The 23,592-nt window shown below is 42.4% G+C and overlaps 2 protein-coding genes across 9 annotated transcripts in view; one reads left to right on the top strand and one right to left on the bottom strand.

Annotated features, from left to right (window-relative positions):
* The window catches only part of FUBP1 (far upstream element binding protein 1), a 41,998-nt gene extending 24,424 nt beyond the window's left edge, over nucleotides 1-17,574 (bottom strand). For 3 of the 8 annotated variants that reach the window (XM_073357275.1, XM_073357271.1, XM_073357272.1), the window contains exons 1-14: nucleotides 17,353-17,564; nucleotides 15,898-15,988; nucleotides 14,818-14,880; nucleotides 13,901-13,939; nucleotides 13,476-13,515; nucleotides 12,402-12,451; nucleotides 12,241-12,312; nucleotides 11,903-11,960; nucleotides 4,114-4,276; nucleotides 3,905-4,003; nucleotides 3,713-3,814; nucleotides 3,040-3,142; nucleotides 2,851-2,951; nucleotides 1,490-1,631 (exon numbers count right to left, since the gene is read on the bottom strand). In XM_073357275.1, the coding sequence (XP_073213376.1) occupies nucleotides 1,490-1,631; nucleotides 2,851-2,951; nucleotides 3,040-3,142; nucleotides 3,713-3,814; nucleotides 3,905-4,003; nucleotides 4,114-4,276; nucleotides 11,903-11,960; nucleotides 12,241-12,312; nucleotides 12,402-12,451; nucleotides 13,476-13,515; nucleotides 13,901-13,939; nucleotides 14,818-14,880; nucleotides 15,898-15,988; nucleotides 17,353-17,466 (1,237 nt within the window). In that variant the 5' untranslated portion in view covers nucleotides 17,467-17,564. Of the gene's footprint in view, nucleotides 1-1,489; nucleotides 1,632-2,850; nucleotides 2,952-3,039; nucleotides 3,143-3,712; nucleotides 3,815-3,904; nucleotides 4,004-4,113; nucleotides 4,277-11,902; nucleotides 11,961-12,240; nucleotides 12,313-12,401; nucleotides 12,452-13,475; nucleotides 13,516-13,900; nucleotides 13,940-14,817; nucleotides 14,881-15,897; nucleotides 15,989-17,220 lie in introns of all 8 variants that reach the window. The other 5 variants (XM_073357276.1, XM_073357273.1, XM_073357274.1 and 2 more) reach the window with 3 other exon arrangements.
* Nucleotides 17,575-17,932: 358 nt separating this feature from the next.
* DNAJB4 (DnaJ heat shock protein family (Hsp40) member B4) overlaps nucleotides 17,933-23,592 on the top strand; it is a 48,374-nt gene continuing 42,714 nt past the window's right edge. Inside the window, exon 1 of the mRNA XM_073357263.1 lies at nucleotides 17,933-18,025. The gene's annotated coding sequence lies outside the window, so the exon portion shown is untranslated. The remainder of the gene's footprint in view (nucleotides 18,026-23,592) is intronic.

Genomic DNA, 23,592 nt, shown 5'->3' with positions numbered 1-23,592 from the left:
ACCTATTCTTTTCAGTTACACATGGTATACAAAAAAATAAAATATTTCCTTGGGTCTGACATATTGTAAACAGTAGAGACCCAGCCAAAAACACACAAACCAAAAAGCAAACAAAACACCAGCCCCAAGGGAAGAGACTGCAAGACAATATCAGTATCTGAAAACCAGTTCAGTAAGAAAGTCATAGAATAGTGCTTTTCTTGCACATGCAGACATGTCACTTATTTAAACTGTAACAAAGTATTAGACAGGAAGATTTCTAAAATTATAAACAGATATATACACTTCACAGAAGTGTTCAATAAGATAAATTATGCATATAGAAACCAGTAAATTTTGTTATTAAGTAAAAATAACCAGAGGAAGGGAGAAAAGATTTAGTTGCCAGTTATGTAATACTAAGAACAAGATAAAATACAGGGAAAACAGAATGAACAAAAAGAAGGAACCTCAACTTCAATTTAAAAGGACACTTAATTTTAACTGACTAACGAAAAACCCGCCTTCCAAATAATGTGCTTTAAAATAAACAAAAACCAAAAAAAACCCCCACAATATTTTTTCCCCGTCTGTTGAAGAGCACATACCTGAGCTCCTCCAGAGCAGTGCATGAATGGTGTCATCACGTTAGTATGAATGACAGAAAATACAACTGACCAACAGTGAAGTTAATTTTTGAACAAGTGCTACCAACTGTGCACAAGTAAACTAACTGAAAAGATAAGAACATTTTCCTCTCTAGTCTCCTTTATTTGCAGTAATTTCAAATGTTACTTATAACACTAATAGCTACACAGTTTTCAGATGGGAGATGCATGGTTTAAATGGATACAAGCTTGCACTAGTATTCCAAGTCAAAAGATGAACTACAACAGATCAATAATTTGTATTGTCTGAAAGACTCATTACAAATGAGTAAAAAAAGACAAGGGTAACAATCAAAGAGAATCTCTCATTTGACAGTGTAGTACATCTTAAGTTTTAATTAAAATATTTCAAAGCCTAGTATCTTCTATAAATTGTGGTATTTTGTAAAGGTAAAAAAATCTTAGTAATGAGACTTCATTTTATTAGATCTTTGCTGAAAAGTGCAGAGATTTCTTTTGTGACATAATTACAGTATGTGTGATAAGGAAAGTCTAAATTAAGATCATACTAAAGAACAGTTACACGCACTTGCACCAATTGGAAAAAGGTAAGAGATAAACATTTCAGCCTTTAGTTTTAAAAACTTCAGACTTATTGTTATATTTAAATAATCTTAGCAATGTGCACATTACTATGGCTACCAGAAAAAAAACATTCTTTCCTAAAGAAAAAGGAAATTAGTGCTGCATTAATCAACATGTATACAATGTGATTACATTGTTAAACTAAATTGAAAAAAATCAATGCACTTTTTGCCAAGATTTCTGGTATAACTAACTACACAAAAATGTTAAGTACTATGATTTCTAGTTAGAATATATTTTAGTTTAAAATATATTGCCTTTTCCAATGATTAATCCAGTTTTTCCAGTGGGTACAATAAAATTAAATTCCTGTAATCCACCAGGTGGCCCCATGTTCCAGTTGCCTTGGCCTCTACCCCTTCCTCGACCACCAGGTCCTGGACCACCAGGATTACCAGCCTAATGGAGGGGAAAAGTAACAAGTTAGCACACACTATTAAAACTTACTGCCTCATTTACCGCAATTAATTCATTAGTGACAACAGATGACTCTAGAACGAAGCCCACTGCCAACTAACAAGTGTCAGATTAATACATTTAGAGGCTTTATTATTTGTATATACACACACACAAACAGTAACTTATACAGTTAACATTTAGTTTGATAAGGATTTTTCATTGAAGTGCTTTCAGTCATTTTATGTTCCTGCTTAATTTCAAGATTACCCCAAGTACTGACATACCACAGGAGTCCAGTGGTCTTCCTCAAAATCACTCTGAGGTGCAAGAGGAGGGAAGGAAGACCACCTGGCATCCAGTAGGTGGAAGTGAAGAGATGGGAGGGAAGGCAGTAGTGGCTGGATAAAGGGGACAGGGTTCAGAATGGTGAGGGGAAGAAGCACATTCCAGTTTCATGTGCGCGCACATGCACATAAAGAAGTGGGTAACTGTGCTAGCCTACAGTGCCCTGGTCAGAAAAGTCTGTATAGGAAGCTTTTATGCTCCTGCATCTGATTTAGCACATAGTTGAAGCATATGCACTTCATAAACATAGCTCCCCCTGAAGAATTAAGCAGAAGGTAATGCAGTTAAACACACAATTGCTGCTGTATTTTTTAAAGGATAACCACATACAGTACCCTGCATTTCTGCAGCTGAGAGAGGTATTCACAGACAGAAAACATAAAAATGTTGAAACCACTCCTTTTGTCCCAACCACTTTTTTAAAAAAAAGTTAAAGCTTTAAAAAAATAGTGTGGGAGGGCAAAAAACAGGGATTTCACAGGGAAAAGGAGAGTTCCTCACAATACAGCAACACACAATTGCCTGCCTATTTCAGATATAAAGGTGGGACCATTAGCCAATGATTAGATAAAGGGATAGTAAGGTAGTGCACTAGACAACTGTCAACTGAATAAAAGTAGTTCTAGAATAGCCAGGACAAGACATTGCTAAGGGCTTTAAACTGAACTGAAAAAAAAAAAATAACCACCTCATTGACTGCAAACAAGAACTGCGAACAAGTATGTTTTATAGTCCATGGTCAGTTTTCCACACAGACCCAACCAAATACTACCATTAAGTAAGGTTATTAAAATGGACAGATGGCTAAAATGTGGGTTTTTCCTAACTCAAGCTGAAATTTTATTTTTTGCACAAAATATAAATATTAGCTAACCTGGACACTTCGAAGAAGGTCTGTAATAATTTCTGCAGCATGTTGACATCTGTCCGGAGGTCCTGTAATTTGGGCTATTCTATCTGGAGTTGTTCCATCATCTGGAATAAGAATGTAATATTTAAATCAAGCCATGTTTTACTTAAAAATAAAGCTAAGTTGATCAACATTTACACTCACACCACTCACCTGGCTTAAACTGGATTCTAACACCAGCATCATTCTGTATCTTTTTGATCATCTCTCCATTTCTTCCAATTACAATACCAACAGCAAATCGTGGTATTGGGACCTTAAGAGAATACATCATCAATATCTTGAAACAACAAATATTCCAACCAAAAGCCACAATAAAAAGGTATACTGGAAAACTGAACTGGTCACCAACCATACCACCTCAGCCTGCAATCCTGTCAAATCTAAGCAACTACAGAATCATGATCCTAGCTAGTAAATGGATAGGATGGCCAAAAAAAGGGGAAATAAATTCTAGACACCACAGGTTGTGATAGAGGCATCACTTCAGCAGACAGTGGTTTTCTCCCAGTCAGTGCCTGAACAGTGTTAGGGGGCCTAGGATACTGGTGTCATTGAACGATATCTCCAACAGGAACCCTCACCACTCATGGTCATTTACAATGCCATGACTTTTACAATAAAACCCCTCCAAAGCAACAGAAACTGCTGTACTTTATTGATGGCACAAGATGGCTGCTGCATTCCACAAAGAGGTGGTAGTATTTCAGTGGTGAGCAAGTGATACCTATGTGCCATAACCACTTTGGGATACAGTTAAGAGCTTTTAACGTTATTAAACACTCTCAAAGTACATAGTGAAAAATAGATTTTCAACCATACGTACATCTATCCCTTCATTTCCTCCTATTCTTGAACCATATTCATTGCGCGCCTCTCTAAAGCCACCTTGATCACGAATCAGCTCCAACACCATTTCCTTGGCTTGCTAAAGAAGAAAAAAATGTATTTTAGATTCTATAATTTTAAAACTGTTTTGTATACATAAAAAAGATAAAGCTGGAAACAAACTCCTTACTTGAACTTTGTAAGGGTCTCCTGTAATCCTAAGAGGTTTGTCTGCACCAGTGTTCTGTGGCCCATCTTGAATCATGACCATTTTGACTCCTGCTCGTTCCTATTTGACAATATAAAATTGAATTTCCATGCAATTCCAAATTCTGACCTCTCTCTCTCTCTCTCTTTCACACATACACACACACACACACCCCCACGTTTAAAACTTACCTGAAGTTGCTTAATGGTCTCTCCACCTTTTCCAATAACTAATCCTGCCTTACTAGCTGGAATCATAATTTCTTGGACAGCATTTCCTGGTCCATCACCATGATGAAAGCCAGGTGTAGGTCTTCCCTTTTCAACTATCTGATCAAGCAGTCTCTTTGCAGACCTGTGAGGACAGACGGACACACACACTGTTACTACTAAATGTATTATGAACTGCGCATTGTTCCGGTTGGAAAAAATCATTTCACGCAGCCATTTCAAAAAGTTTCTTCATTAAAATTTTAATAGACATTTATATATGTTGATATCCATAAGAGCTGTATTTATCAAATGCTACAGGATGCCTTCCCAGTCTAGCTTCTCTTAACATCTTTATGTGAGACTCCATGAAGATGAGCTCAGTGTGAACATGTGAATGTGATCGATTCACATCCTATTAAGAGTTCTAAAAAGAAGAGTAAACAACTGTACTGGTTTAGACGCCCAATTATATAATGTGAAATAAGAACGTGAACTTGTGACCAAATATCCAAGTCCCTGAAACTGTACTGACGAGACTTATTACCAGTCACTTTCTTCAGCTTTATGGCACTGAGCAGATATTGTGGCCGATGCTTTTCTACTTTCCTCTTCTGTGTTGTCTGTCGGTAGAGTCTGCTAAAAAGTCTTTCATTATCTTGTATTTAGGCCCACCTGTTTTTCTTACTTGTTTACTAGTTGTCCTAGCAAAACTCTACATGATATTAAGCTTCTCCTTTTCCCTTCCTTTAATATCTCAATTTTTAATTTAATTTGGACTATTGCTGAAGATGTTTCCTCCTTCCTCAGCATTAAAACAAGTTCTCAAACTATCAGATATGGTGTGGTATGGTATAACCTTCTTTCAGCAAATTTCAAGAAGTTCCACCAGACTTCTAGGTAGTTACCCTTTTTCCTTCTCCCCTGTAGCACTCTGATTTACCTTTTCTAGCACCAGAATTTTGCACACTTTTCAATACCAGACAGTAGGGTCTTCCACCACCATGCTACAGTAATTCTAGTTGCAGTTAGGGGATAAGTTTTTAGTTCCTTATGGCTTTTATAAGATGCTGAGTTTTAAGGACAATTTAACAAAAGCACCCAGGGGTTATTGGACAACCTATCATCTTCCTTATGAAATCTCTAAGGGCTTTCCAAAAATGTCTTAATTTTTTGGCGCATTCGTCATACAAGGAGAAATCCTCCTACATTCTCATTTGCCTGTCCTTGTTCCATAAATTTGTTTCCAATTTAAAGTTGTCAATGTTTATCAATAGTCACTTCCATTTTTCTAGTACAAGAAGAAACATTCCAACAATACCAACAAATTACAAAGATAAACATTACTAAAAAACTGCCTTAAATATATATAGTAGACCCGCAAAGTTTTGAACACCAGAGTTACAAACTGACCAGTCAACCACACATCTCGTTTGGAACCAGAAGTACACAATCAGGCAACAGCAGAGGCCAAAAAAAAAAAAAAAAAAAGGCAGCAAATATAGTACAGTACTGTGTTAAACGTAAATTACTAAAAAATAAAGGGAAAGCAGCATTTTTCTTCTGCATAGTGAAGTTTCCAAGCTATATTACGTCATTGTTCAGCTGGAAACTTTTGAAAGAACCATCATAACGTTTTATTCAGAGTTTCAAACATTTCAAAGTTACAATCTCCATTTCTGAGGTGTTCGTAACTCCGAGGTTCCACTGTGTACCATGAACTAGCTAAATAGGAAACAAACAATATAACAATCGAACATAAAAAATAAACTGAAAATTTCTACTTTTCCCTTTAGAAGTCATTTGGGAATCAGTTTATTTAGAAACTGAGGACAATTATTGCCTCACCACCTTACTATCGCCAAAGACAGTCACTAAAACTAAATTTCACAACAGAAGTCTGAAATTCTAAACTCCTACTTATTAAGATAACATACAGGCAAGAGTCAAAGGCCTGACCAAACAAAGAGGTCCTGCACCGTGACCTGAAGCTCAGGCTTTTGTACCGTTGAAAAGATCAGGTTCCCTGCATCTTCCACTGAGAGTGACCTACCGCCAGTCTTGTAAAGTTTAACCTTAATAACAGACACCTAGAGTGACCTAGAACAGAAATTCTCAACCTTTTTCTTTCTGAATCCCACAAACAAGCGCTAAAAACTCCATGGCCTACATACACCACCACAACTGATTTTTGCATATAAAAGTGAGGGCCGTAGCTAGGGGGATAGTAAGCGGGGCAATTGCCTGGGGCCCCATGCCACAGGATCCCTGCAGCTACATTGCTCAGGCTTCAGCTTCAGCCATGAATGGCAGGGCTCAAGTAACCAGGCTTCAGACCATGCAGTGGAGCTTTGGCTGTCTGCCCTGAGCCCCAGTGAATCTTAACGCTGACCCTGCTTGGCACCCCTCCAAAATCTACTCGCGGCCCCTGGGGACCCCGGACCCCTGGTTGAGAACCACTGTCCCAGAAGAACTCAACTACTGGGATGTAGGGAGAGGGGCATTCTTTCAGCTAACTTGGTTTCAAACTGTTTAGGGATTTACAGATTAATATTTACTATAAATTTACCATAAATCTAGTTTTATTATATAGAAAAAAATGTATTCCCTGTCCCAAACTGCTTAAAATCCAAATTAAGATCACTACAAAACAGAAGGAGACTATTAGCAGAGAGAGTAAGGAGTAGGAAGATTTTAGAAATGTTGCAGAGAGAAATACTGGCTTAAGGAGAGGAGGAAGGAGCTGAAATGGAAATAAAGAGAGAAAAGCTGAAATGGAAATAAACAAAAATAAAATTGTTGACAATTAAAGAAAGAAGTAGTCAGGGACATCTAGGAACAGATATCCAGAGAAGCAGTTGGGAATAGTCTGAACCAGGGGTTCTCAAACTGGGGGTCGGGACCCCCTCAGGGGCTTGTGAGGTTATTACATACAAGGTCGCGAGCTGTCAACCTCCACCCCAAACCCCGCTTGCCTCCAGCATTTAAAATGGTGTTAAATATATTTAAAAAGTGTGTTTAGCTTATTAGGGGGTGTCGCACTCAGAGGCTTGCTGTGTCAAAGGGGTCACCTCTAAAAAAAAGTTTGAGACCCACTGGTCTGAACACAAGGGGAGAGAAATCAGATCAATCCATGTTGAGATGCTCCAGGGCATGAGACAGGGAAGGGCCCTTTCCCAGAAGGCTGGAAGGAGGAGATTCAAACAGAGCCTCCTATGAGTCCCAGCTCTGGGGCATTGTGCCATCACACACAGGGAGGGAAAGGTCTCATTGTCTGTGTCCAATCAGGAAATAAGGTTCCACCTCACCTCACCTCCTCCCACTTGGGTATGCTTCCCTCCCAGTCCTTCTGAACAGCAGCAGACAGGCAGCTGGGGATGGTGGAACAAGGGGAAGGGGTTCAAAAAATGTCCAAGCTGCAGCTCGTGGGCCATATGTCTAACATCTTCACACCAGGTACTTCCTCAGACATTTCAACATTACTTCTACTCTCTAATATTTTTAAATCAATTATTTTCCCAGCAAGGTCCTTATAATGTAAGGACTTTAGAAGAGCACAGACTGCATTATCTGGGTTTGATAAGGATGCCCAGATTTCACAATGGTTACACAGCAGGCTGCAACTCTTCTCCACAGGCCTAAGCATACTCTCCTGTTGAGTGTAACAAGAGGCAACTCTGCATAACTAAAGCCTACTGAGTCCTGTGGGAAGAAAAAGTAATTGTTCCTTTATTGCTGCAAGAAGCACTAATGAATACATCCAATAACAGGTCAAATAAATATTTTTATAATATTTTAGTTTACCAACAACCATCGTTTAAAGAGTCAGGTAATTCCGATTCAAATTTACATTAAAAAAACAAAAAAAAACCCCCCAAAGATCTGAAAATGGATATTTAGGAATATGCTTTCCTCCCCAGGTTCTGTGCAAAAAAATCCAAAGAGGAAAACAAACCTGTCCCCAAACCTGGCTCTTTCTGATTCCCAGCACTCTTTCAGAAGCTGCAGGAACCAAAAATCAGCTCTTCAGTTCTCAACAACCCATGCTAATGTTAGGGAAAAAGAGTTTCCCTCCCGTCTAGGGTTGGGAGGGTAGCCTTCCCTGTATTAGCCAAACAAACACAGAGTCAGGACTCTAAGATAAAATAAGGCACTTTAATGCTAGCAAGTACAACAGCTGAAGGGCTCACCAATTCCTACACAGAGGAATATGGCGAAGCCCAGTCACTAACACTGCTATTTACAAAACTATTTTTTAAAAATCCATCACCTCATCTTAGGTTCTAGGTTCTGTGCATTATAGCTCAGCTTGATGAATCCAGTAAACCATAATTTAAAACTTCTCTCTTTAAATACTATAACTATCAAAAAAACATTTAAACTCTGGTGAAATTCTTTGCATGTCATAATTGACAAAACCTCTTATCCAATTAATTTCAAATTTCATAGACTGTGGCCAAGATAAACAGACTGTCAATCTTCAGGAAGGTATTTCCCTTTGTATGTTAAATTTTACACAAATACCAAAATAAAGCTTGTAAAAAATTCAGTTGTAATTCTAAATTTGGATAGGTAGCTGCTGCCCCATATTGATAACAACGGCTGCAGATGTCATTTAACAAGATCAGCATGGATCCTTTTTAGGTGGATGGACAACAGTAAGTCTGTTTTTAACCCCAGTCTAAACCACATTTGTCCAGATCAAAGATAAAGTTAGGACTGAAATTGCTACAATACCTCTCTCAAACATCTGCCCCCAAATTATGGTCACAGTAGATAACTGGCAAGAATATTCACATTAAGAGATAGCTTCCTGAAGAGCGAACCCGCCACAGTTACTGAAAAATGGATGGATTTCCAAAGAGCAATACCAACTGCCATCAACTGACCCCAGATCTCCCAGCAGGCCTTACCAAAAATGTAAGAGCACAGGGGGCTAGCACACAGGCACTGGGACAAAAATCCATTCCATCTAACATCTCCTCAAACAAAACCAGAGTAAATTAGACTCAGAGGCAACAGTCTCCCACATTGACACTGCCTTTACAGTGCTGGACAAATAAGCCTGGATACACATTAACTTTTCAATTAAATTGAAAGAAAACCGCTCAACACTAACAGCTAGGGCTGGCCACATCAACTAGACCAGTGGTTCTCACACTTTTTTTACTGCAGACCACTTGAAAATTGCTGAGGGTCTCGGTGAACCACTTAATGATCTTTCCAAATGTTGTTTGTACCATTAGTTAACTATTATAAAGCTCTTTGGATAAAAGCGCTATATAAAAAAACCTTAACAGTAATTAACGTGTTTTTTTTCTTCTACAAATAAAAACACACAACTCATATTTTAGTACCAGCAGTCTTACCTTTCTAATACGATGGAGGTGCCCTCCCTCCCCCGCTGCCACAGCCCCCAAGCTGGGAATTGGAAGGAGGGGGATCTCTCCCCAGCAGCTGCAGCCTGAAGCTAGGGAAAGTCGTCTCTTTCTCTGGCTGCCGCAGTCCTGCACATCCCAAATCCCCTCCCACCACCACCTTCGTCTCACTCCACTTCCCCCTCCCACCTATTCCTCCAAAGGCCACCACCTCACCTTATATGTGCATCTTCTCCAGGGTCCAGGCATCTAATTAGTGGAACCACACCTGCGCAGCTCCACTAATTAGGTGGGTGGCCCTTCATTCTCATGTGCAGCCAGCCAGGCGCACACCTTAGAGGGGAACTATCCGGGGACCACCTGAATGGAGTCCGTGGACCACAGTTCGAGAATCTCGGCACTAGACTTTCCAGCATTCAACTAGAATATACTCTGCTGCTGATATGCCAGACAAAGTGTAATTTCACAGCTTAACCCACCACAGCACAGGATGGTGAAAATTCTCTCTGCTGATGCAAGTCTTCTATCAATAGGTACAGGTCATCTAAACCAGTGGTTCTCAAAGCCGGTCCGCCGCTTGTTCAGGGAAAGCCCCTGGTGGGCCAGACCGGTTTGTTTACCGGCCGCGTCAGCAGGTTCGGCCGATCGTGGCTCCCACTGGCTGTGATTCGCCGCTCCAGGCCAACGGGGGCTGTGGGAAGCGACGTGGGCCAAGGGATGTACTGGCCATCCTTCCCACAGCCCCCATTGGCCTGGAGCGGCGAACCGCAGCCAGTGGTAGCTGCGATCGGCCGAACCTGCCGACGAGGCAGGTAAATAAACCGGTCCAGCCGGCCAGGGGCTTTCCCTGAACAAGCAGTGGACTGGCTTTGAGAACCACTGATCTAAACCATAAAGACATGTAAGGATTCAGACTAGGCAGCATCTAAACATCTCTGTCTCAGCTAAAAGCTTACGTCTTGTGTACTGGAAAGCCTTGATTTATCAAGTACCACCATGATTACTCCCACAGCTACTATATAATAGGACCACGTTTATCTTCATGCCATTGGGCCTTCTTTTAAAATCCTAAATGTTTTGACTGTACAACAACATACCCATGACTGTGCCTTGAGTAACTTCAAAGAAGAGAAACTAGGGTTGTGAGCTGTCGCTCACGAAAGCTTATGCTCAAATAAATCTGTTAGTGTCTAAGGTGCCACAAGTACTCCTTTTCTTTTTAGGGTTTCTACTATTACTCCTCAATGGAGAAATTTCCACACCCACCTAATTCCAGTTCCTTCTTTATCAATTTTGTCTTCTGACTAATAAGTGCTTATTCTATCCAGCCAGAGTGAATCTAATCTTGTAACATTTTGTTGTGATCAGCTGGTCCACTAAAAAACTATTCCTGAGCAGGCCAATTTGAGGAAAGGCATAAGACCCTTTCAAAGTTAAAAAAAAAAAAAAAGCGTATGTTCTAGGCTCCCCCTCCCCCTTTTTTACGTATGTTCAATAAATGTTAATGTCTTTTTGCTTAGTGACATATAGTAAACTAAATTACTTTGCAACAGATCAAATTCAAATTACTGTTAACATTATGGCAGTAAGAAAAATAGTAAGGGAACTCAATTTATGACTGTCCTACTAATCAACCAAGCCCTACTAATCATCCAAAACACACTTCAATATTAATTTCATCCAGCAAATTACATACCAACATAAAATCAAATGAAATGGACACCACCACTCTGACCCCCCACTTTGTACCCATGCTGAAACTAATGTACAGTTTCATAATAGAATGATTTCATAGTAGAATAATTACTAGCCAAAATTGGTCCAGTTGCATTGTTCTGTCAGATCTTGATAATATAAAGATCACATGTTTCATCCTTGATTTAATAATATCCTTAGGGTCTGATCCATCAGCATAGATCTGATTGCAAGAAAAGGGAGTTACTTCATTTTAACAGTTGAATGGTTATATTTGGGCTCAGCAGAATTCAATTCTTATTTTTAAGCATTTTTCTAGATGATCTATTTAAATTTTCAGAGTTGTGGGAAATTATCCCGTCCCCCCAAGACAACAGGGGGTCAGTATAGTTACTTAATGAGAGTAAACGCTCAGATTCAAAAAATTAAAGCTTTATAACTGTTAAAACACAAACTGTCAATAGCACATGACAGAGTATGCAAATGAAATATCCTTAAATTCTCTCAAGCATTTTTCTTTTTTTGCCTATCTGTAAATTTTAATCATCAATGGAAACACTGTCAGATTCTGTGTGCTGTATGTTTACCAATAAAAACTGAATCCTTCCAAGCCTAGTTATTGTCACCTCACTGTATAGGAGTCATATGATATATTTCAAAATATTTTTAGATCTAAAAATATTAAACAATGTACTTACTGAACAGACTCGGGTGTTCCAGTTAACATGCAAGATCTATCAGGCAGGCCACCGCTATCTATAAAGTTTGTAAAATGAAACAGATTTAACAATTTTGTTTAACTTGCAAGGAATCAGTAGCTAAGTAAATAGAAAAGTGTGCTGTGAGAAGTTTTAACAGCTCACTAAACCCATAAAATCATGGTCTCAAGATTTAGGACTGTTTTGCACTTTAATGACTTGTACCTATTCCCAGTTGTTAAAGGTGAGAGTAAATTTAGTTGAAAAACCAGCGATCAGGGTTCCGTGTTCCAAACTTGTTACCACTAAATGTATATACCTCAAAAGGAAATAATTACCAGGAGCAATCTGTATTTTGCATCCAGATTCTTGCTGTATGCGTGAAATCTGTTCTCCTCCTCTGCCAATTACTTGAGGGATAAAAACAAAGGATGTTACTAGCAATAGCAACATTTGTTAAGACCTCCATTATATTGTATATTATATTTATATTACTTACTGAATCCAACCATTCCATCTGGAACTTTGTACTCCTCTGTCATTACAGACCTAAAAAAAGACAAAATACAACAGAAGATAACATGCTGATACACTGGCTTAGAATTTAGAGAATATTTTTCATCTGTATAGAAAGACTGGCTACCTTCCCCCCCATCACACCAAGGAGGAGAGAAATACTGTAACATTTTGGGGAAATGCCTTTCTTTGGGTGCATCTACTTAATCTACCGTATCTAGTGACTTGAACGGGGGCCAAGCGAATGCATTTTTACTTCAGAAGTTTTGCCCATTTTAACCTGAAATCCTTCAGGTTAAACAGAAATTAAAAGCCAAAATGACAATCTGTAAACACAGAATACCAAACAGTAATATTAGAAGGCAAAAATGACATTCCTAACTAACATAGTATAAATTTAGATACTAGATTTAGGTACTTCATAATAGATCAATTATTTCTGCTAAAAATCTGTTTGGCATGAAAAAGACCAGTATATTCCATGATTATTAAAACATTGCTATTTATGTAGCATTCGAAGTATGTTACAGATATACGAAAATATAGGCCATTTCCAGATCAAAACAGAAAAATGTATATCAAGAATTAAAAGGGTATGTGGGCAGGTTGGTTAGTTTTGTGGTTTTGGTTTTTTTGAGGCAGCAGAGGGAATAAGCAAGATGAGAAGAATGCAGCATAAGTTATTGATCAGATATGTTTGACATAAATTTTGTTAACTCCAGTATTTTTCCCCTTAAGAAATCTTTCCCTTTTGCTTTTAAAATAATCTTTTCCTTCAGACCAGATGCCTGACCCTATGGACCACACCTCTCACATATGACATATCAAGTCCCCATACAGTTCTAGATATGGGATAGGACACTAATCCTATTACATACATTTCAAATATTTAGCTTATGCCTGTTGTGGCTAAATTCTAACAAGCATCACTTAACAATTGTGTTTCATTATTATGTTCAAACGTTATCTTTTTGGAAGAAAAGTTTTGAAGTTGTTGCCTGGAAATGCATCAATACTAAAAAGCAACTGTAAACAAAACGTTAATTATGGCTCCTACCTTTGTTGCTGATGCATCGGGGGTAGCTGGGTTCCAAAAGCTACAAATAAAAAAGTATTTTTAAAGTTAAATTCACAAATAAAGGCAAAATTCTCTCACAATTACGCCAAACATTTCCCACTAACAAACTATCTGTAGCTACTTCTGACAAAACTGGGTTTTAAAAAAAGTTGCCAAGAAGTAGTATAAAAGTATAGCTGAAAAAGACAAACTGATTCTCAGCTCTGTTGCTAGTACATAATATTCCACAACTATCAAGCTGCTCAAAAACAAGCCTATTTTACTTAAAGAAACTTGAGACATACAGGTCAAGTCATCGTGATCTCACTGGTCCAACATTACCTACCAGAATACTGCATCATACCCTTGCTCTGAAAATGTACACTTGTTTAGGTTTTATTCACAATGAAATAAAAATTACTTACAGTCATTCTGAGGAGCAACTTTCTTAGCATCTGGTTGATCTGCAAAATTAAGATTTTTTTTATTTTTTGCCAAGAAACAAGAATCTTTTAAACTAGTGGCTGTCCCATAGTGTGAATCGTAACTTTTCCAGTGTACTTTTTAGTCAATGAATTTGTTTTTGTTTTGGTAATTTCAGGGAATAGATCTGAATAAAAAAGAAACCTTATAAGCATTCAGCACTTGGTTAGTATACTTGAAAAGAAGTTAAGTATTTCCATTTGTCTATTCAGTGGTTTAAGAAAAGCACAGTTTTAGAAACATATTGTAGATTGGATATCCATAAACAGTCAATGAAACTTTGCTAAGACAAGCAACGACATTTAACTATGCTCCTAATAACTGGCTTCTCAAGCTAATGATGCTTCTACATTAAGAACTGAAGAAAAAAGTCCACCAAAATCAGTATGAAAATAAACAATGGCTTAAAAAAAATCTGACAAGTGACCACAGATCTACACAGAATATCAAAATTGAAGAAGCAACAATAATCCCACTGCAATCTGAGTCTGAACTGTGGTATGAAATTCCTATCCAAATATCAAGCATTTCACAGCATAAAACTTCAAAAAAAAAAAAAAAAGAAAGAAAAAGAAAAAAGAAAAAAAAAGATTCAAAGCAACTCTATCACTACCATCCAAAATCCTTTTTGTACAAGTAAGCGAAATGAAAGGTATAGACAACCTATATCTGAAAAGACTACTTCAGATGTTTCCTTCCCCACCCCAAATTCAAAGTTATGCGATGAACCATCATAATTTATGTGTAGCAAAAAGTCAGACACATAATCCAAGGAATATTTGTGTCATCCATTTCAAAAGATCCACTAGTTTATTTCACGTTTACATACTAAACACAGGTAATAAATAAAAATTCCTGCCTTTAAAAGGAGAGGGCATTCCCTCCCAGTGTGTTGTACTGCTCGGACTTGTCCAAGAGCCATCTACACATAAAATAAAAAGAATACATTACATACATCATCTGAAGCATCATTAGCTCATTTTTTGTATATTAAAAACCTCACTATTAATAGAAAAACACTTTAATAAAGAACACAAGAACTCCTGGTCTAAAGCCTTAGTTACATTCTGTAAACTGAGTCACAATCCTCTTAAAGGAAAAAAAAAGTCACAACTCATATAGACCTAACGAAGTATTTTCAACACCTCCAAGTTCAGAAGTTTCTCTCCATAATTTAGTCAGGATTAGGTGTGTATATTAAACGTATCAAACCCTGTTAAGTTCACACTAGTTGTGTAGTAAAAATCAGAAGACACGCAACACAATTCAGTAGCAAACTTTTCTGCAACGTAAAGCAAGTCAAAAAGTGGAAACCGCAACAAAAGTAGAGGAAATATTACAGCATGATCTTATCAGGGTTCATGCGTGCTGTATGCTGAAGTTAGTAAAAGATTTAGCCAAGTCTAATAAGTAGAATTTTTATTTTCCTGTCTTTTTTTTTTTTTTTTAAAGTCCTATGCCTTTACAATGAAATGCATTAAAAGTAGTTTACCAGATGCTGTACCTTCAATAATAAATCAGATGTCAACCAAGCACAGGTTTGAAAGGTGACCACCTTCAACACCTTAACAGTGAATAAAAGATTTCAGCAATGTACCTGAATAAAGGTATCTTCAAAATTATTTATATTTCACCTACCTTACGCATGGGTTCTCCTCTTAAAATTTACAGCATCATGTCAGTACAAGAGGTTAGATAATGGTCTAAGAATTGATTTACACAAACTTCAGATTTAAGACCGAAATAGCACCACTGATTCCTAAACAAAAATCCATATTAAAACCAAATTGGAAAAGCGTGTGGTGTTCTTTAAAGAGATCACATGTCGGTACAATATGGATCTATACTATTGTTTCTGTGGAAAATTTATGACGTTTTTAACACCGCTGCCATGAAAAAAAATGAATTAAGGTAGTAAACACATTTACTGACATCATACCTCCATCCTCAAGAGGTCTTTTTTGTCCTCCATAACCATAATCATTTGAATTCATTGATGTCCCTCCATCACCTCCAATTTTCGCTGCAATCTAGATAAAAGAAAAAATAATGAAAACAAACATGAGATGTTTTTGATCTGCAAGGTAAAAAGTATCAGTCCTGGTTTGCCCTAGTTTTGCTGGAGGACCTAGTGAAGCTTTAAAAATATATATATATTAAAAACAATATATATCTTAAAGACAAAAAAAGTCCCTCTCTTTGCATATCATCTTTGAGCACTCTTGATCAAATGATCATTTTGCTTTAAGAAGGGCATTTAAAAAGCATTTTGCATTGTTACAGATTTCTCTTTAATAAAAGGAAGCTGTTGTACTCATGAGGTTACACCCATGGAGGAAGTAGAAGAGACTGCTGCATGTAGAAATAGCAGCACCATGTATTTTCCCACAAAGTCATTGAGATTTTACATCTCATTAAAACAGGTTGAGTTGCCTAACAGAGAACCCAACTCCTAGCAAGATCACCTTAAATCTCATTAAGTGCATTATCTGACTTTTCCTTTATAAATACTGTGTAAAGTTACATCTTGCTTGTTACCAAATGAAGTCTTATGTGCAGCCAACAACTGAAAAAACGACAAATGTGCAAATCAAGCTAAAAGTAAAACTAAAGGACGTAAGAGTACTCAAGGGAAACTTGTAGTTTTAGCTCACGACCCACGAACCCAACACTTCCAAACTAGTTTGCGCAGGTTACCAGGATACTAGAGCGCCTCAGGCAACATAATAAATGGAACTGAAACTGAGCCTTTTAGAACACGAGGGGGGATCCTCGCCGAAAACCTGCGACGAGCAGCTCCTTCTCCCTCGCCTCCCCAACCACCGCAGGGCGGTGACCCAGGGCTGCGCGCTGCCTGGGATAAGGCGTTTTCAATAACTCGCGGTGATTTCACTATTTGCATCCCCCCAAACGGCTCAGGAGAAGGCCGGGAAAAGTCCTCTCCCTTCACGCAGCTTGCGGGAACAGGGGGAAGGTTATCGGGGATCGAGCAGGGGTAGGGGACCCCCCGCATCCCATTGTGTGGTGAAGGGGCAAGAGCGCTGCGGGAGCTCCCCACTGTGTGTGCTGGGGAGGCAGAGGAAACCCTCCTCACTGCGTACATAGGACGGGGAATGGGGAACAAACAAATAACACCGCCATCAACGTGCGCGGAAAACGAGGCCCCTGAAAGGGAAGCGGACCCAGCCGTGCGCCAGCCCCCTCCCCAGAACAAACCCCTGAAGCCGCCCGATACGCTTCAAAGGATTTGCGTAGGACCCACCCTATTTGTCCCAGAATAGGTAGAGGGGAGATTCCGGCGCTGAGGATCAGAGGAGGCCCTATCGGGGGCCGCTTCCAGGCCCCCGAGCCTGAGGGTCGGAGCTACCGATGGGCTGGTGCCCACATTACACACCTGCCTAGCCCGCTGCAGTGCGTCTTTAAAGGCATCGTTGACTCCCCCACCTCCACCTCCTCCTCCTCCGGGCGCGCCCGAAGCAGGAGGGGGCACCGTGGAATAATCCGCCATAGCCGCTCCGCCGCCGCTTCCTGCCCTACTCGCTGCCTGCCAAGAAAGAAAGAAAATGGCGGCGGGCGGGAGCCTTTCACATTCCTGCGCGGCATCGTGCTCAGGGGAGGGGGGGGCATGGAAGGAGAGGAAACCTCGCGAGACCTCTAGAAGGGAGGGGTGGGATTTCGTGGAGGCTCATGTGGAAAAGAGGAAATCTCGTGAGACTTCATTCTCACAGTATCTGTGTGGGGTCGAGTTAGACCTCCAGAGATGTCCTTCAGGGCCATGGAGGGGGAAATCTTCAGAGGCGGGGATATAAGGTTCGCGATAGTTCCTTCCTGGAACGGGATTTAAGAGGCCCCATTGCGTTACGATTGTGGGGGGGGTAAGATTTCACGCGATGACTTTTATCGGTTCGGGATTTGGGAGATGGCAGAAAGGGCACAGGTGGATCTCGCGAGCTTTAAAGGTTAATTTTCAGCGCTTAGGGCTACAGCCTCCGCTGGAGCGCGGTGGCTGCTGGGAGCTCGGTTGGCTCGCGACCTGCTAACGCTGACCGAGACTTCTGCGGCTTCCAGTGAGTCGGGGAGGGTGAGCGGGGCGAGGCTGAGCGGTTACTGCCGTTCGCAGGCCGCTGGGGTCTGACCGCCGCCACCCCTTGGGCGCTTGCCCCATGCTGAGGGAGCTCGTTGCCTCCAGGGCACAGTCCGCCCCCCCCCCGAGTTCCATCGGGGGGTGACATCGGGGGGGCGCAGAGCTCCTTGCGCGGCTCTGGGGCTGCCCCCCGGGGCATGCTGGGGTGGTGCCCCTGGGGAGGAGAAGTATCACTTGCCAGGTGACTGCCGCCGAAAGCGGGTGCAGCGAAGCCGGTCAGCCCGCTGGGCGTGGGGCTTGCAGCGCTGCGGGGGTGGGGGCGGCGGCTTGTAAACTGGCGTTGCTGTTGAGCGCGGTGACGGAGCAAATATCACCCCCGTGTAACGCGCTCAGGCTACCTCGAACGAGCGCTTCATTGCGACGGGAGGAGGGATGGGGCCGGAGGCCTGCGGGGCCGCGCCGCAGCGAGGGTTGAGGAAACTGGCAGCGCCTCAAGAGACAGCCGCGGTGGTGGTTGTTCGCTGCAGCCTGGGGAGGTGAGCCTGCAGGATATGCAGAGCTATTCTGACCAGCTCAGGACCTCAGACGTCTTTGCTTGGCATGCCAGCCAAGGTGGGGGTGGAGGGGATCAAAAGCCTAGGTTGTTCTTCAGGGGTTTATGACTCTTTCTCTAGCGTGGCCTCTCTTTTCAGCTAAATGCAACCTGGCTTTTTAAGATGTACCACCACTGAATTCTTTGTGCCCCTTGCCTTGGCATTTAACTACTCTCATTCAGTCAGAACTATTTTTGATTTCTTTTTAGGATATTCCTTTTTCAGGATGGTGTGCTCTGTTGATTCTAGCATCTTCCTACTAGGCTTCAGCTCCTGCAGGAGATGGATCGTGGCTCCCGCTTCTTCTATGCCCTGGAGTAGAAGATGGGAGGTTAAGAAGCATGTCATCTGCCTTTTGGCAGCTGATGGTACCCCTCTCAAGGATCCAGTGGAGATGTGCGAGAGGGCCCAGGCCTTCTATGCTGGCCTTTTCTCCCCAGATCCTGCCAATGCTTGCCGAGTGCTTTGGGACAAACTCCCAACGGTCAGCATGGGCGATCGGGACCGGCTGGCGCTGCCTCTCACTCTGGCCAAGTTCTTGGAAGCCCTCTATCTCATGCCCACTAATAAATTTCTGGGCATGGACAGGCTGACCGTGGAGTTCTGCCGCATGTTCTGGGACGTCATTGTCCACCGTCTGGGCCAAGTGATTGGAGAGCAGGATCCTCCCCCAGTCATGCAGGTGCGCAGTGCTAGCCTTGCTGCCAATGAAGGGGGACCTCTGCAATCTCCGGAACTGGCATCCCATCTTCCTCCTCAGCACAGACTACAAGGTCATAGCAAAGGCCATCTCACTGCGGTTGCAGTCTGTGCTGGCGGACCTGGTCCATCCTGGCCAGACCTACACCACCCCAGGCTGTACCATCTTTGATAATCTTTACCTGGTCCGGGATCTCTTAGAGCTTGGGTGTAGGGATGGTCTGTCGTTCACCCTCTTGTCCTTGGATCAGGAGAAGGTGTTCGACTGGATGGACCAAAGGTGTGTCCTGGGTGCTCTGTGGGCATTCGGCTTCAGGCCTCAGTTTGTAGGGTTTCTCCAGGTGCTGTATGCTTCTGTACAGTGTTTAATCAGACTCAACTGGCTCTTGACGGCACCTGTGAGCTTTGGGCAAGGAGTCAGCTGTATACTCTGGCCATTGAGCCCGTCTCCTTCGTAAGAGGTTGACGGGGTTGGTGCTGCATGAGCCGGAGGTGAGGCTGGTCCTGGTAGTGTATGCCAATGACGTGCTTCTCATGGTCCAGGACCTGGACGACCTGGTGCAGGTGGAGGCTTGACAAGCTATTTATTCAGCAGCCTCCTCCGCCCAGGTCAGCTGGGTCAAGAGCTCTGTCTGGGTGGCAGGTGAGCTCCCTCCCTCCCACCCACACTTCAGGTCATCCGGTGGAGCATGGGTCCGCTGCTCTATCTTGGTATTTACCTTTCTGCCACACATCCATCTCCGCAGGAGAACTGGCAAGGTTTAGAGGGCAGGGTGGCTGCGGGGCTGAACAGGACTGCTCCAGTACCTCTCCCTCCAGGGGAGCGTGCTGGTGCTTAACCAATTGGTCCTGTCCATGCACTGGCACCGGCTCAACAACCTGTGCCCGCCACTGGGGTTCCTGGCCAATCTCCAGAGGTTGGGTCTGGAGGATTTTTTTGGCCAGGACTGCACTGGATCTCTGCAGGGGTTCTCTATCTTCCCCTGAAGGAGGGAGGACAGGGCCTGATGTGCATGCACATACAGGTCCATGTCTTCCGCCTCCAGGCTCTGCAGAGACTCCTTTATAGTGCAAGCGGCTTGGCATGGAGCATATTGGCACATGCATTCCTCTGCCGCCTGTGAGAGCTCTGATATGACCGGCAGCTCTTTTTCCTCCATCCAAGAGGTCTTCTGTGAGACCTCTCTGCGCTGCCGGTCTTCTACCAGGACTTTCTCTGGACCTGGAGGCTGGTTTCAGCAACCAGGTCCATGGCGGCTACCAAGGAGGTAGATCTTCTTATGGAGCCCCTGCTACCAATCTTCAGCTCTGTGTGCAGGTGGTGGAGTCCCCCTTGGTGTGCTAGAGGTTGGTCCTGGCGGGAGTCACCGTGATCAGAGAGCTCCTGGACTACATCTTGTGGGGGTTGGGTGGATCCCCTGGTGCTTGGTCAGCTCATGGGGCTCTCCACCCTTAAAAACCCCCGGCACGTTCTCCAGGACGTGGAGGCAGCCCTGCCCCCCATAGCTCGTTTTCTTCGAGCCAGTCCTGCAAGAAGGTGTGCCCTGCCTGCCTCTCACTCCAGGTCCTCCGGATCTTTCCATCGGCCCCCTACCCCACGAGCCTTCCCGGCCTCCCCCTCCTCATACCCTGAGCCAGCTGCGTGTCTTGCAGCCAGTCCGTTTTTGAACCGTGCCAAGAGACCATCTGTATGTGCTCGTGCTGCACACGCTTCATTTCCCCACCCTCGTGTCCCACCCAGATACCAAATGGCGGGATCTTTTACCAGCAGTGGAGGGTGGGGAACCCCGATGGGCCAGCTTATATTCCATCTTAGTCCTGCGGCCTGCCAGGGATATCAGCTGCCGGCTCCTATATGGGGCTGTGAGCATGGTCATGTACTTGGCGCGGTGCACCTCTGTCCCTGAAGCCTGTCCTTTCTGTGGTGTGAGGGAGACTCTGGCACATAGGTATCTTCAGTGCACCACACTACAGCCCCAGTTCCTCTGGGCAGCATCCGCCGGCTCTCTTGATGCCTTTGAGGAGCAGTGGGTGCTGTCTGGGGTTCTCTGATGGTGTCCCCTTCTGTTTCCCTAGTTTTGGCCCTTTGACCCCCACGCCTGTTCCCATTATTGCCTTTGTTGTCCCCTGAACTTGGTTGGATTCTGGGTCCAGTAGCTTCTCCCTAGGCCGGGGAGGGGCTTTTAGCAGTGGGCGAGCTAGCGCCCGCCCACTTTCCAGTGCTCAAAAGGACCAGGCTTACTAACTTCTGTAGTGTCAGTGTCTTTATCTTTAGATAAGCTATTACCAACAGGAGAGTGGGGTGGGGGGGAGAGAGAGAACCTTTTGTAGTGGTAAACACCCATTTTTTTTTCATGCTTTGTGTGTATAAAAAGATCTTCTCCACTTTCCACAGTATGCATCCGATAAAGTGAGCTGTAGCTCACGAAAGCTTATGCTCAAATAAATTGGTTAGTCTCTAAGGTGCCACAAGTACTCCTATTCTTGTTGCGAATACAGACTAACACGGCTGTTACTCTGAAACCTGTCTGTATCTGGTATCCAGTTAATGCTGAGGGTTGATAGCAAGCATCTGATAAGGTTTTAAAAAAGTGGATTTGTCATATCCTTGGTTACAAGTCTCTTTGAGCTTGTGTCAATTTGGAACCAGGTGGCAGAAATGAAACCTATTGTTTTTAACATAGACCTTCCTTGAAGTTCTTGAACCACAGCCAGGAACAAGCATTTTTGGCCAGAAGCAATTGGCAATCAATTAACATGTTGCAACATGACAAAAAATGAGCTGTAGATGAGGCTGAAGGCCATAGAGCGTGGCTAACTTTTTAGCCCTAATAGCTAGTAATATAAGAAAGTAATAGCAATACTTAAATTGGACCACTAAATGTGTGTGTTTGTGGGGGGAAAGTACTATAGCTTACACCTGGTGTGTCTTGCCAGGGGATGGCCTACTGCTATGTATTCTTCTGTTACAAATCATATATTTCCAATTTAAACTTAGGTTTGAGTTAAGTAGATTCTATTTTTGCACATTTTTATTTGTCACTTTGGCAACATTGTGCTTTTATTATTTAACAGATGTTTAGATGAAAACAGTATTTTTTTTAATATGACTGGCTTTTTAATTTAAGTAGGATCTATTGACTTGTACTGGTAACACACATAAAGAGGGAACAACTGGAGTTCTTCCAGGAAAAAGAGAATTCCTTTTCCTATCTGCTTCTATTAATTAATTCTATCCCAGGAAGGTGAAAGGAGATTGTACGCCTATTCCATTGGTTTCCCATTATAATCACCCTGAAATTAAAAGATTATGTATATAAAGTGGGCATTTTAAGATTGATTTGTGTTACTTAAAAGCCTGTTAAAGGCCTCGACTCTGTGTTTCCTGTTGTATTACAAGCAACAGGAGTCTTACTCCGAAGTCTACTGGCAGTGCACAGATTGGAGTGTAAACCAAACAATGAAGGGTGACTAGTATGGCCTAATTATTAGCATGCTGTACTGGGACCTGGAAGACTTGGGTTCTATTCCTGACTGCCCCCTGACCTTATTGAACCTGGGCAGGTCATTCCCCTTCTCTGTCCCTCAGTTTCCCCATCTGTAAAATAGGGATATTGATACTGTCTTCCTATGTAAAGTGCTTGTTATATAGCACTTTTCATAAGTTATCTAAGACCTAGCTCTTATTAGAAGACTCTCAAGCAAATGTCACCACTGCCTACTCTGTTTTTATCTTGATATATGCCTACACTGTAAATGTACTTCAGATGGGGCCCTTTACAACTGGTGTCAAGTTGCTTTAAAATTTTATAAGCCTCTTGTTGGCATTCTAGTTGGACACTCTAGTTCTTATGTTGCTCTAATTGCTTAGGACAGAGAAGCAGTTTTCCTCTAACAAACTTCTTCTCATTCATTTAAGGTTTTTTCCCTTGTGTCTAGATCAGGGGTGGGCAAACTTTTTGGCCTGAGGGTCACATCTGGGAATAGAAATTGTATGGTGGGCCATGAATGATCACAAAATTACAATTGGGGTGTGGGCTGTGGCTGGAGGTGTGGGCTCCGAGGTGGGGCCAGAAATGAGGAGTTCAGGGGGTGGTGAGGGCTCTGACTGGGGGGTGCAAGCTCTGGGGTGGGGCTGGGGATGAGAAGTTTAGGGTTTGGGAGGGGGATCGGGCTGGGGTGTGGGAAGGGGTGCAAGCGTTGGCTGGGGGTATGGGCTGGAGGTGCAGGGGGTTGTTCTGGGCTGGGATCGAGGGGT

The sequence above is a fragment of the Lepidochelys kempii genome, chromosome 8 (assembly GCF_965140265.1).
Source record: "Lepidochelys kempii isolate rLepKem1 chromosome 8, rLepKem1.hap2, whole genome shotgun sequence".
NCBI lineage: Eukaryota > Metazoa > Chordata > Testudines > Cheloniidae > Lepidochelys > Lepidochelys kempii.
Note: the sequence above shows the minus strand (reverse complement) of the source record. Positions and strands in the feature narration are given on the sequence as shown.